General features: G+C 29.4%; 1 protein-coding gene across 11 annotated transcripts in view; it reads right to left on the bottom strand.

Annotated features, from left to right (window-relative positions):
* Positions 1–14,758, bottom strand: part of LOC142326819 (putative peptidoglycan muropeptide transporter SLC46) — a 98,677-nt gene that overhangs the window by 56,170 nt on the left and 27,749 nt on the right. For 4 of the 11 annotated variants that reach the window (XM_075369538.1, XM_075369536.1, XM_075369537.1 and 1 more), the window contains 2 exons: positions 10,607–10,679; positions 5,107–5,302 (listed from right to left, as the gene is read on the bottom strand). In XM_075369538.1, coding sequence (XP_075225653.1) covers positions 5,107–5,302; positions 10,607–10,672 — 262 coding nt within the window. In that variant the 5' untranslated portion in view covers positions 10,673–10,679. Of the gene's footprint in view, positions 1–5,106; positions 5,303–6,108; positions 6,232–6,460; positions 6,539–7,797; positions 7,871–10,606; positions 10,680–14,758 lie in introns of those variants that run through there. The other 7 variants (XM_075369533.1, XM_075369542.1, XM_075369539.1 and 4 more) reach the window with 4 other exon arrangements.

Raw genomic sequence — 14,758 nt, 5'->3', positions numbered from 1 at the left:
CAAATGTTAGCAATTGTTCTATCTTTCTCTGTACTTGAACCCTATTTTTTTTTTAAATGCTGAAAATTTTATTCGTCTGTGTTATCGAATGCCTTTTCTAGGTCTATAAATGCCAGGTATGTTGGTTTGTTTTTCTTTAATCTTCCTTCTACTATTAATCTGAGCGCTAAAATTGCTTTCCTTCTCCCTATACTTTTCCTGAAACCAAATTATTGGTCTTCTCCTAACACTTCTTCCATTCTCCTCTCAATTCTTCTGTACAGAATTCTAGTTAAGATTTTTGATTCATGACTAATTTAGCTAATTGTTCTGTATTCTTCACATTCATGATTATAACACTCGTTTTGAAGTCTGATGGAACTTTCGCTTTTTCATAAATATACACACCAGTTTGTGTAATCTATCTATTGTATCCTCACCTGCACTGTGCAGTAATTCTGCAGGTATTCCATCTATTCCAGGAGCCTGTCTGCCATTCAAGTCTTTTAATACTTTCTTAAACTCAGATTTCAGTATTGTTTCTTCTTTCTTCTTTTTCGACTTTCTCCTCTTGCTCTATAATACCATTTTCAAATTCATTGCCTATGTATTACTCTTTAATACATTGCACCCACCTATCTACCTTTACTTTTGTTTTATAAGTTGGTGTATCATCACATTATTAGGTTTTAATTTATGTACAACAAAATCTTCCTTTATTTTCCTGTATGCTCCTTCAATTTTACCAATGATCATTTCTCTTTACTTCTGAATATACATTTCTCTTTACTAGTGTTCACATCTGAACACTTTTCTTTAATTCACTCTTCTTTGAATAGTTCGGACTTCCTGTTTATAGTATTTCTTAATTGTCAGTAGTTGCTTTTACTTTCTTCATCTTTAGCATTCTTATATTTCCTACGGTTATCCATCAGCTGTAATATATCCTCTGATATTGAAGGACTTCTACCAGTTCTCTTTGTTCCGCGTAAGTTTGATTCTGGTGATTTAAGAATTTCCTTTTTAACATTCTCCCATTTTTCTTCTACATTTTTTACCTAATCTTATGTACTTAGAGCTCTTGCGATGTTCTCCTCAAAAACTTCTTTGCCTCCTCTTCCTTAAGCATCTCTAAATTCCACCGATTCATCTGACACCTTTTCTTCAGGTGTTTAAATCCCAATCTACATTTCATTAACACTAAATTATGGTCACTGTCATTGTCTGCTCTCCAGGGTAAGCTTTGCAGTCAACGAGTTGATTTCTAAATCTTTGCTTAACTTTGCTAAATCTTTGCTTTTAATGATATAAAATACTTCATACCTTGCAGTATCATCTGACTTATTCCATGTGTATATTCTTCTATTATGATTTTTAAACTAGGTGTTGGCAATTACTAAATTATACTTCATGCAAATCTCTATACGTCGGTCCCTTCTTTCATTCCTTTTGTCCAGTTCATATTCACTCACAATATTTTCTTCCTTGCCTTTTCTAATGCTTGTATCCCAATCTCCAACTATTATTAAATTTTCATCCCCTTTTGTGTGTCTAACTGCTTCATCAATTTCTTTGTATACACACTCTACCTCATCATCATCATGGGCACTTGTAGGCATATAGATGTTAACAAACATTGTTGGCTTAGGTTTTGATTTTTCCTTATTACAATGATTCTATCGCTATGCATTTTGAAATACTCTGCTCTCTTCCCTATCTTCTTGTTAATTACGAAACCTACTCCTGTCTGCCCTTTATTTGAAGCTGATTTAATTATTCTAAAATCACCTGACCAAAAGTCATTTACCTGTTCCCACCAAACCTCGCTAATTCCTATTAATCTACATTTAATCTATCCATTTCCCTCTTTGAATTTTGTAACCTACCAACCTTTTTTAGACTTCTATCATTCCACGCTCTGACTCATAGAATGTTATTTTTTTATTTTCTGGTGATCCCTTCCTTTGTAGACTCCACCCGGAGATCTGAATGAGAGACTAGTTTACCACTAGAATATTTTACCATGGAAGGCGCCTCCATCTTTGTTAAATGAAAATGCAGAATTACATTTTCTTGGAAAAAAAGCAGCTGTAGTTTTCCATTACTTTCAGCTGAGCAGTACTCAGAAGATTGAGTGATGTTGATATGACTGTTTAAGTCCTCCTGACCTACGCTCTTCACAACTACTGAAAGAGCTGCTGCCCTCTTTCAGGAATCATTCCTTAGTCTGGCTCTCAACAGATACCTCTCCAATATGGTTGCACCTTTGGTCCAGCTACTCTGTGTTACTGAGAATTCAAGCCCCCTCACCATCGGCAAGGTCTCATGATTCATAGAGGGAGTCACCAAGTTAATTGTTTTAAAAATTGTGCTTATAGTGCTGGTATCGAAATTTGTGCCTAACTGCGAAAGAATTAAGATCAAAGAAATAAAACAATTTTTTAATCAGTTCTTAAATTTTCATCATATGCAAGAAAAATAGGTTTGTTCAATTCTCAGGAAAAAGTTTGTATAAAGAAAACCATCAGCAATTTGTTAAGTGCATATTATGGAAGGCATCATAATTACAGAATATTCAGTCATTATATATGCATGATTTTGACTAGTAATAACCTGAAATTATGACTCTGATTTTGACACCTGAAAATCAGTATAATTACTACAAGAAGTAGTATGACTTCATGTAATATGTTAACGCTTCTTCATTATCCGTTCTTAGACACTTTTAAAGTGAAGCTACCACCTGGATTAATAAAATTTAATAGAGAGCTAGAAAGGAAGAAATGATAGCAAACAAGTTATATGTTAAACGGTGATAATAATAACCCTCCTCAGTATCATTATGCTGTTAATGACAGTAAACTGCATAATGTGAACAGTAAACTGCATAAAGACTTACTGTGCATGAGGGGAGTGTATTTCTTTGGGCTAACAAGCATTATACAACCATTATAATATGTAAATCCACTGTTATAATTATACGTAAACAAGGCATTATTGCTGTAAATACTAATTATTCTTTCTCCTTTTTGTATAAAAAAAGGGAAAAAATATAAAATATAAGGTAATATTACTGTGTTAACTGAGATCTGAAAAACACCACTCTGCTTTTTCTTTTTACCAAAGAATATTTTAATAAATTAATCAAGTTATATATCTAATGATACTAATAATATTGTCATTATGCTATTCTGAATTGAATTATGAAATTGACAAAATAAAACTGTAAATATATTAAGTATCTGTCATTGTTAAAACATCAAGCAATTTACTGTTTGATCACGTGTTTGTGCTGACTGATTATCACTTTGATTTTTTTTTTGTCTTCAGTCATTTGACTGGTTTGATGCAGCTTTCCAAGATTCCCTATCTAGTGCTAGTCGTTTCATTTTGGTATACCCCCTACAGCCTACATTCCTAAAAATTTGTTTTACATATTCCAAACGTTGCCTGCCTACACAATTTTTTCCTTCTACCTGTCCCTCCAGTCTTAAAGCGACTATTCCAGGAAGCCTTAATATTAATATATAGCCTATAAGTCTGTCTCTTCTTTTAGTTATATTTTTCTAAATGCTTCTTTCTTCATCTATTTGCCACAACACCTTTTCATTTGTCACTTTATCCACCCATCTGATTTTTAGCAGTCTCCTATAGCACCACATTTCTAAAGCTTCTAATCTTTTCTTCTCAGGTACTCCAATCGTCCAAGTTTCACTTCCATATAAAGCAACAACACTCCAAACATATATTTTAAAAAATCTTTTCTTGGCATTTAAATTAATTTTTGATGTAAACAAATTATATTTCTGACTGACGGCTCGTTTCGCCTGTGCTATTCAGCATTTTATATCGCTCCTGCTTTGTCCATCTGTAGTAATTCTACTTCCCAAATAACAAAATTCTTCTACCTCCATAATGTTTTCTCCTCCTATTTACACATTCAGTGGTCCTCCCTCTATGAATCATGAGACCTTGCCGTTGGTGAGGGGGCTTGAGTGCTCAGTGATACAGAGTAACTGGACCGAAGGTGCAACCATATCGAAGAGGTATCTGTTGAGAGCCAGACTAAGGAATGATTCCTGAAAGAGGGCAGCAGCTCTTTCAGTAGTTGTTAAGGGTGTAAGTCAGGATGACTTAAACGGCCATATCAACATCACTCAGTCCTCTGAGTACTACACAGCTGAAAGCAATGGAAAATTACAGTTGTTTTTTTTCCAAGAAAATGTAGCTCTCTGCATTTTCATATAGCAATGATGGAGACGGCTTCCTTTGTAAAATATTCTGGAGGTAAACTAGCCCCCTGTTTGGATCTCCGGGTGGGGACTACTGAGGAAGGGGTCACCAGAAAATTGAAAAATAACATTCTACGAGTTGGAGCGTGGAATGTTAGAAGTTTAAAAAAGGTTGGTAGGTTAGAAAATTTAAAGAGAGAAATGGATAGGATAAATGTAGATGTAGAAGGAATTAGTGATGTTCAGTGGGAAGAGGAAAACGACTTATGGTCAGGTGATTTTAGAATCACTTTGATATGTCTATATAAACACTCAGGTCTATAGTTGTCATAGGACCTGATTAAAAAACTTTCATTATAGATGTAATCTGAAATTTCATTAAGACAAACATATAGCTGTAGCACTACACCAGTGATTGTGCTTCTTTTATATAACTTGATGAAAATTTTTACAGTTTTAGCCCATTTCAGTACAAAAATAAATACAAAAATTTAATCCTAAATTTATTCAATTAATACAAAATTTATTCCAACACAGCTTCTAATTAAAAAAAAGGTTTACATAATAATGTAACGTGAAAATGGTCTTCAATATTTAAAAAAACTGTAGAGTAATAATGTTTTATATGGAAACCTGAATATAAAGAAATAATTTTATCAATCATATAGGCTAAACAAAGAACCTACAATAAACTTTTGGTGTTTCTAGTACTATGTTTGTAATTGAACAAAGCATAGCTGAACCACAGGACTTTCGTACATTCAACATTCACTAATAAAACCACCTACTAAATCTAAAATTTTTACCCATTTATATGTTACAGTTTTCATAAAAATAGATGATTATATTTCACATTATACTACACAGATAATAACTAAATAAAAATATTGCTTACTTGATATTCCAACAGCAAACTGGAACATAAAAGCAATAACTTCAGGACATATTGTATTCATTATGCCAGATTTAAAATGCGTAGCAGGAATATTATCTTGTTTATCTGTAGCTATACAAATATCTTCCTTCTTTTTATCATAATTTACTTTAGGGGCAGTAGGAATTTCCCCATTATGTTCTAGCTGGTTTAATACCTTTAAAAAATGAAAGTATAAAGTGATCAATGAAATCAAAACAAATATTAATAAAATTACTTAAATACAATTTCTTTACTAAGCGGTTACAGTGTATAGAATAATTGTTTTCTTAACAGAAAGGATGCTTTAAAAGGTCAAACTTGAAAATGACTTTTTCAATATTTCAAGCAGTAGTAATAACATCACCAAAGACAATATAAAACACAAGAAAATTTAATAATTATTCAATAAAATTATTACTGAATATAAAAACTAAAAAGTAAAAGCATAAACTGTAATACTATTTCATTTTTATAAGTAATTAGTAAAATTAATGAGTATATAATTAATCGATTTGTGCACAAATAAAAAACAAATGATTTCTGTGATTTAAAAAAATATTTTAAACAAACAGTTCAATTTTTCAAATTAAAATTATTGTAATGCAGTTCAGGAAGAAAAAAGTATGAAAAAAATTTATGAAGTATAAGCATTTTACATTATCTGCGTGTATATCAATGTAGTTAAATTAATAAAGACGGTATATTTCTTTACGTATAATATCAGTTACTCCAATAATAATTAAAAAAATTATTTTTAAAAGCTATAATTATGTGGGTTTTATAATTCAGAAAGAAAAGCCTTGAGGGAAAAGGTTTGGATTTCTAATCTAATAATTTATTTTATAAAAATTATTTATCTTTTTTAACTAGAACGCAGTGTGACCGACACATTTTTATGTTTTTAATTTAAGACAAAATTAAAAAAATGATACCAGAGTATTAGTACTTATTTTTATATATGTATTCTAATTAACACTTTACCATTTTGAATTTTGACACTAGCAGCACGTTACTTTAACTAAAAGGAAAAAACTTCAACCACATACTCTTCTACACCACACTACATTAAAGATTATAGTGGACTAAAGTTACAGTGCGTGAACGGACTGATTCTTATAATATAATTAAAAAAAAATCTACTTATCTATTTTGTTATATTAATTGAGATGATGTACTGTGTTATACACAAATAACTTTGATAAGAATATAATAAATACATAATAAAAAACTATAATCTGTTTTAAAACTAATTTATTTATTTTTTAAAATTTTGTATAAATAAATAAAAAAACATGTATAAATAAATAAAATCATCAGAAAACTTGTTACAAACCTAATTGTCCAGGTTTAAATTAGAAGGTCTCAATATCAATATGTATTGAATGATATTGAGACCTACAGGTCTCAATATATTGAGACCTACAGGTCTCAACATCGTAATCAAATCTGTAATAATTTAATTCCTCCCCAAGCTCTGTTTTAACAAAATAACACTTATTTAATAATATAAATTTAAGGAGAAAAACTTTATTTATAGAATTCCTTTCTAAAGAAGCAAATTTAATTAAATTTTTCTAGTTTTAAATCTTTATTATCCAAGTCTAATGATTTACTTGGAGTAATCCTCTTCAAGAAAGTCATCAAAAAACTTTTAAAAAATTGTTAATAAAATAACAACATATTTTCAGGCTTCTATACCTGTAAGAATTATTCTGAAAATCAGCTGGTTAGAATGAGCCACTTTAAGATTTTAATATTATCTGTAAAAAAATTTGATCTTGTTTTAGTTATGCAATTTTTTTAATAAAAGAATTATATTTACAAAAATATTATCCTTTAAATATGGTAATCCATATTAAATCCTTTCAATATGGTAATCCATTTAAATCTTTAATAATTAATTTCAGCCCATGTTGTTACATAGTTCAGGAAATTGTTACAGGTAATAAAAAGTGTAATTAAAAAGTAAAAATAATACCCACAGAAAATTATTAATAGTTTCTTCTATTAAAAAAATTGTTAAACTCTATGAAAAAGTTTATTAAAGTAATTTAAATACATAATTAATTTAACAGATATCAAATAAAATTTTGTAAGCCATTAATTTAATTTCCAACATGGATGTTCAGCAAAGATAATCAGATCTAGTAAAACTTAAAATAATTTTTAAAATAAAAATTTTTAGATCTAATATTTTCCATGTTGCTTATAATTCTTATTTTGAAGCTATAAGCTTCAAAATAAGAATGGTTAATTATAAACATTTTGTTCCTTCCCAGTTGCATTTTCTCACAGCAGCTTATCACATTTAACATATTATATATGTAATATGCTATACATATTACAATACAGTAAGCAATAAATATTTTAGTAAATTGTATTCTAAAAATTAAATTAATTTTTCTACTTGCTGACTTTACTGCATTTTTTTCTTGGATGTATTAAATATTTTTCTAATGATTTCGGCATCTGTACATTTTTTAATAGAATTTAATAAAAATCTTATTAAAATAAGTAAAAGTATGGGGAGGTACATTATCATCTTAGTCACTGGTATAAAATATATAATATTTTATTAAAAAAATATATATATTTTATTAACATGTAATAATAATTAAATTTAAAAAAACCTATGAAATCACCAAAGTAACAAGTTATTACAAAACTTACCAATTTATATAAGTTTTTTGAACTCATGGCTAATCAGTTAAAAAATAAGTAAAACTGTAGTAGCAAACAAGGTAATATCATCATTCCATAAAAACTGATAGTACAATATGACAAATTGATTTAAATAGTTGTTAAACTATTAAAACTAGCTATTAACACAGGTGTGCCAATTTAAATAGTTCATGTTCCAAATTTACCTATTTGTTCATAATTAGCATGTTTATATATATAATGTAATTTCTCAATAATTTTCAATAAACTTCAAATCTAATTTTCTGACAACATTTGAAAGATTGGAAAATATGAAACATTACATGTTGCTTGAGAACATTTAATAAAAAATATACAGAATATTCTAGAACTGTCATAGATATAATTGTCATAGATTTTATTACGATAACCTTTGAAAATGATTAACTAATTAGCACCTGCTTTAATGTTTAACTACAAAAGCTACTTAAATCAGTTGGTGATGACAACTATGGGGTTTTACATGTGATGATGGTAATATGCAGCTTGACATTATAGTATTTTATAACTGATGAAGAATGCAAGGATTCAAAATTATTATACAGATTGACATGTTTTCTGTTAAGGCTGTTATTTTGTGTGTTCATAGGTGGCTTTTATTTTATAAATATTAATTTATTACCATTTTTAATCATTTACTGCATTTTCTCTTTGGATCCAATCTAATACTTTAGTATGGTCTCTGTTTCTTCAGAATTAGTTTTTTAAATATGATAAATTAAACATATTCACAAAAACTGTATACGGTAGGGTAAACTGTAAAACTGTGGGTTTGACTGTAGAGTCATGTGTTTACTATCTCAATCATTGAATAATTTCAACTGAACAAAAGATCATTAACTATTCTGCTACCGTTATAATTTATTGAAAAGTAATAAAACCATTACTTTAATACCATATTATTTAAATATATCTTTAATGTAAATTATGAATTCTGTATAATTAAAATTTTTCTAAGCTAATTACAAATTCACATTTTACTTGTTCATTAATCTCTTTTCCGACTTTTAGTGTGAAGAATTAACATTTTCATGTTTCAAGACTAGAGAATATGTGTTTATTTCACATAAAATAAGCAGATACGACCAGTATAATTAGATGTTTGTTTATTACATTAATATAATGTAATATGATAAACACATCATCTCTGTGGTGCATTTGTATTATCTCTACTTTTCAGCAGAAGTTATTCAAGACAGGCTTGGCCTTTATTCACAGTCTAAAAAACTCATTTTTTATCATCCAAAAAAAAGTAGTAGGGACAACTAGTAGTAACTTAATAATTGCACACATAATTAATTGGGCACATAATTGCACAGTAACTGGAGCAAGAATAAAATATGTTCTTTATATTATTATAAATGTTCCTAATAATTTAAAAAATTTTTATTTCTATTTCTTATAAAGAAAAATGCTATCTGCATTGTATTTTATATACGTCTAATCTTATTATAAATATTAGAATTTGATTTATTATTAATTAAATTTTATTTGTTTTTGTTAAAAAAAACAAAGCAATTTATAATTGGTTAAATGTTTAAAACAAAATTATATGTGTTGATTTTATAATTTAAAGAAATATAACAATTACAGTTTGTTGGTTTTAATGTTGTGAATTTATTCATTTTACTTATGTGTTTAAATTGCCATTAATTAATTAATTTACATCTCTAATATTATAACTAATTTTGTTTATGTGTTTTATTAAATTGTTCATTTAACTCATCATCATCAATTGCATAGTTTAGGCTTCTTTTAATTACAGTGATGTATTGATTTTTTTTATTGTTATTACTAGTAACATTTGTTTTCACTCAGTACCCAGTATTGATTTATTTTTATCTCTTTATTCCCTTCTTTCACTTTCTAAATATCAGTGAATGAACAATATTATATATTATTATTTTTTCCCCAATGTGTACAGCACTTTTATGAAAACTACTTTTTTTAAAGTAATACACCATGCTCTAAATTGATTTGTTTATTTGTACATTAGTAAAATATCATCAACTTATTTAATTCTTTATTTTATTTGTGGGTGTTTATAATTTTGGTATCTACTGTGTGATCCATATATAGGAAAAAGTGTACTCTAAGTTTCTTGGAATACACTTTAAGTAAAATAGACTTTAAAATGTACATAAGTAGGCGATGTGTTTATCTTTCTTTCTTTGAGTGTGTATATATATATATATATATATATATATATATATGTGTGTGTGTGTGTGTGTGTGTGTGTGTGAGCACCCACATGTGTATGTTTGTGTGTTTTGCTTTCTTCATGTGTAGTATGAAGAGTCATTTGTCTTACTCACTCACTGAAACAAATTCTGACCTATAAGGTCTCAAACCCAAAAATGATAATCCTAATTGTTTCCCACTACCCAGAATTGATGGTAGAATTTACAAATTTGAGGTATGATTCCCCTGAAGAGTACATTACACAATCCCTGCAAACATTTCTTTTTTTTTGCTAGGCCGCAGAGTAAAAAGTTGCAAGAGATTTTTTCAAATAACTATTAATGGAGTTATTAGTTAAATCAGATTCTATCTTCTCCTGAAGGAGGGGTTTGGAGTAGAGGACCCTAGCCCCCAATAACTGTATAATAGACATGAACTTGATGAAAAAATTTATCACATCATTTACAGTTGGAATGAAAAGATAAAATTATATTCTAATTGTTGCCACCATTGGGGGAATCAGCCTACACAACTTTAAATAATAATGAAAATAAGACCTGGGATTACAAATATAATGATTCTTTTTTGTTAGACATACCAGAAAAAACTTAACATCTCCTAAATGGGGAAAGGGTAAATTCCAGAGAAATAATTTCTTTGACATCCATCACCTGAAACAGATACAAAATTCATAAATTTATGGAATGTTATCCATGAGACATATTTTAACACAATTTAGAAGGGAACAGTGTAAAACAGCAAGCTTCCTGTTGGTTTGACCCATTTCAAAATTCATGGAACTAATAAAAAATTCAAGCTACAATCCTACCTGGAATGGCCTAGCGCTTAAAAACTTTTATTGAGAAAGAACAAACCTAGCAAAAAAATGTATAAAAAATAGTAGTACTCCATTGTTAGCTCCATTGGGTAAAATGAAGATAAAATTTTAGTATTGTGATCTTGGGGAGGCGCACCCCTGCATGATATTATACATAAAACGAGTGATGCTACACGGGCAAAAATTCTGACTTCTTTTTGTCCAAAAAATCTGGAAATGAAAGAAAGAAATTCAAAACTCACTTCATTAAAAAAAAATTATTAACCCCATTCAAGGGATAGGGACACATATCCAGGTAAGAAAATGGAAATTCTAATGTACACAATGTAGTAATGAATTCTAACACATTTGAAAGCCTCTTAATGAAAAATGATAGGAATTTTTTTTGTTTCCATTACTCAAAACTGACAGGAGGAAAATTACAGAATTAGGGTTCCAACCTCTTTGAGGTAAAAAGGTTTTTTCTGAAGAAAAAAATTTTCCACATTAGGCCTGGTAACACAGAAAATTGTTTGCCTGCCAATATTAACCAAGGGTCATCAGCGATAAGAAAAAGTAAAGATAACCAACTTATAAATAAAAAAATTAATATTACACATTCCATTTCATAAAATGGCTTATCTAAAAATTTATTTATAACTAACATGTGAGCTTCAAAAATTTTATTTTGTATTCAAGCCAGCTTTGTGGTTCTTTCTTAAATCAGTCGGTTAATTCTCTTTCCCGACCATCATATTCTGCCTTCTTGTTAAATTAGTGTTTTCTTTCATACATAATAATTTTGTAAGTAAACTGGATTTGTGTTAAACTTTTGTTAGCAGATAGCTGTATAATCTTGATAAGGTCTTATAAATAAATTAGCTGGTAGGGTTATAATTTAATCCGTTATTAAATATGATCAAGGTTTTTTAAACCCTTGCAATGGAATTAATTGATGAATATTTATTTTTTTTAAATTTAATATATCATTAATCAACAGTTTAATATTATTTATTATTATTTTTTTTTGGAAGAAATAGATACAGACGTAGACATTTCCAATATTTAAATTAGATAATAAAAAAATTGTAATCAACTTATTTGCTGTCAGTAAAACATTGAATGTAGTTGCACTTTTATTATTGATTTAGTTCCACATTTCTTAGTAGCTACGACATTAGAGGAATTGCTTATAGTTGCTTAAAACCATTCCTTAAATGATGATGATTAAAATCATCAGTAAACAAACAGATGAAATATCATCATTTGATAATACACATATAAAATGTGGGTCCTCTCCTCAAGATGGAGAACGTGGAGTACTACAGAAAAATGTTCTTGATTTGTTTGTATTGTTTGCTTTTTTTTAATTGTTTATTAATTATCAGCCTCAAAATCTTTAACCCTTCATTATTACATAGATGATTTCTATCTGTAACTGAAGATAATTATTTAAAAGGACTTAATAAAAATTCTTCATTAGCATTTAAAAAGAATTATTCACAGATTGGATTGCAACTGTACAATATTAAATATGGATAAAACCATTGCATTGGGCTCCTCAAGTAGACAATGCTAACATGTGAGCAGAATTCACATTAATGATAACAATGATTTAGTTGCTATAAGGTAAATCTCTGGGTGTTTTATTATGTGATAAATTCTATTGGACTGATAAAATTGATATATATGTAATAAAATCAAACCGTACTGTTTTACTTTGTACTGTCTTATTAACTGCAAAGCTAGTTATATGAAACATTTATTATGCTTAAGTATATGCACTCAAATATAATAAAATCTCTTTGTGCTCAATCAAAAAGTCAGAACAAGTTTTCAAGATACAAAAATGGATTGCCAGATCACTTTGGCGTCCATAAATATGAATCACAGACCAATATCTACCAAATTAAAAAAGTAAACTTGTTTTTGTTTATAAATATAATGTTCAATTTTTGCCAAAAAAAAAATAGTCACTTATTCTTAAAAAAAATTACAATATCCACCTCTATGAAACCAAACAACAGAAATGTTTTCGTGTGACTCGCTATATTACTTTGGCTTACAAGAAAGTCATTTAAAAAATTTCCCTATCTATTTTATTTAAAACATAATTTTACAATTTTCTTTTACAGAAACATTACTTTCAATAATTAAGATACTAAAAACTGAACATTTGAATATGTTCTTGTCTTTATTTCATTTGTATATTGGAGTTGGTAGCCTATGTCTTCCCGAACTGTGTGCTGGCCAAGTATCAGGTCTTCATAGATGATCTTCATGAGGTAATAACTAGATCGACTAAAAAGACAGTACTGCTGGAAGACTTCAATTGTATATCAGTGGCAGCAGGTAGTGGATACACTAATTGTAGGGGTGAGTTGCTGACGGATTTGATGGCAGTCAATGGTTTAAATTGTGTAAATGACACCACCCCCACGTTCGAGAGTAGGGGTCACGCTTCAGTCCTAGATTTGACAATCCTGGACGCCAATCCTGCACCAGTGTGATTGGTGTGTACTTCAGCACAACATTGCCAGTGATCATCTGGCAACCTGGCTGGAGATTAGAGATGGATCGTTCAGAAGAAGAGATCAGGAACTGCTCCCATAGCTGACTTACAGACAAGTTATAATAGGAAATAGGTTCCACAAACGTGGCCAGAACTGTCAATGATGAAATTCAGTTGACTCCTGAGGCCCTGCAGGCCAGTATAAGACAAGAAGTAGGCAAGATCCCAATTGGATGGGAAGCATACAGGTCGGCCTACTGGTGGACCCCACGGATTGTCGCACCAGGATATGCAGCGTTACAGACGGACTACGCAGCGCCTCAGAAGATCAGGCGGGGGAAGAGTGTCTCATTGCAATACATCGTTACAAAGAGAGCAGAAAGATACTTAATTATGAAATAAAGACAGAGAAACGTAGGAAGTGGTTGGACTTATGTGGAAACCTAGATCGCCATCCCTGGATGCGGCGTGTTATATAGTAATGAAGAAACTAGGAAGACGCCTGTCTGTACTTATGGAGGAAAGTGCAATAAGAGAGGACAAGAAACTTTTTCCCTGTCGGAAACAAGACATAGATAGACCACAGGACTCTGAGGCACGCAGATTCACGATGAATGAGGTGACCTGGGCAATTGGTAGACTGGGTGACAAATGGAGTCCTGGACCTGATGGGATTCCTGCACTGAGTTTCAAAAGACTTTATTCTCTAAAATGTAAAATTTATCATACCTAAAAAATTTTCATGGCTTGAATACATTTTTCATCTTAGATAGTGTTGTTTTTAATTCATGGGAGTTCAGTTCTTTCATTACTGGAAAAATAGTTCTCTTGCTTATGTTGTATAATTGTTGACTTTCAAAAAAATAATCAAAATTAATAGTAGGCTTTTCATTTTCCAACTTAAAAAATTGCATTTAAAATAATACAATTTAAAAAATGGTTTATTATTATAAAATCTAGTGTTGATTTTTTAAGTTTAAAATTTTAATTAAAATAATTGTCTGTTTTTTAAAACTAACTGTAAGCACTAAATCAGTACAAATTAGTAATAAATAAAATTATTCATCAAAAATACTGAAAACAAAATAAAAAGATATACTCAGAAAAAAAAAATTATCTAATTTCCTTCTTTTACTATTGGATAGTGAAAATAACCCCCCAAATAAAGATGAATAATTGTTCCTACCATGAAAATGACCATTTAGAGGGACATTTTTTTTTAATTCAAGACAACAGAATGAAACACTATTACAACAGTATTAACGCTAACAACAACATATCACATAGAAATCAAAACAGTAACTAAGCCTTCTACAGTGTCTATATGCAGGATTATACAAAGATTCATGTCCATGCAAGTCTATTCACTTTCATGTCTAAACATGAGTTTATGTGTATGAGTCATACTTTAAGTTACAAAC

This window comes from Lycorma delicatula, chromosome 6 (genome assembly GCF_047948215.1).
Source record: "Lycorma delicatula isolate Av1 chromosome 6, ASM4794821v1, whole genome shotgun sequence".
Classification (NCBI taxonomy): domain Eukaryota; kingdom Metazoa; phylum Arthropoda; class Insecta; order Hemiptera; family Fulgoridae; genus Lycorma; species Lycorma delicatula.
This window is presented reverse-complemented; position numbering and strand designations above follow the sequence as displayed.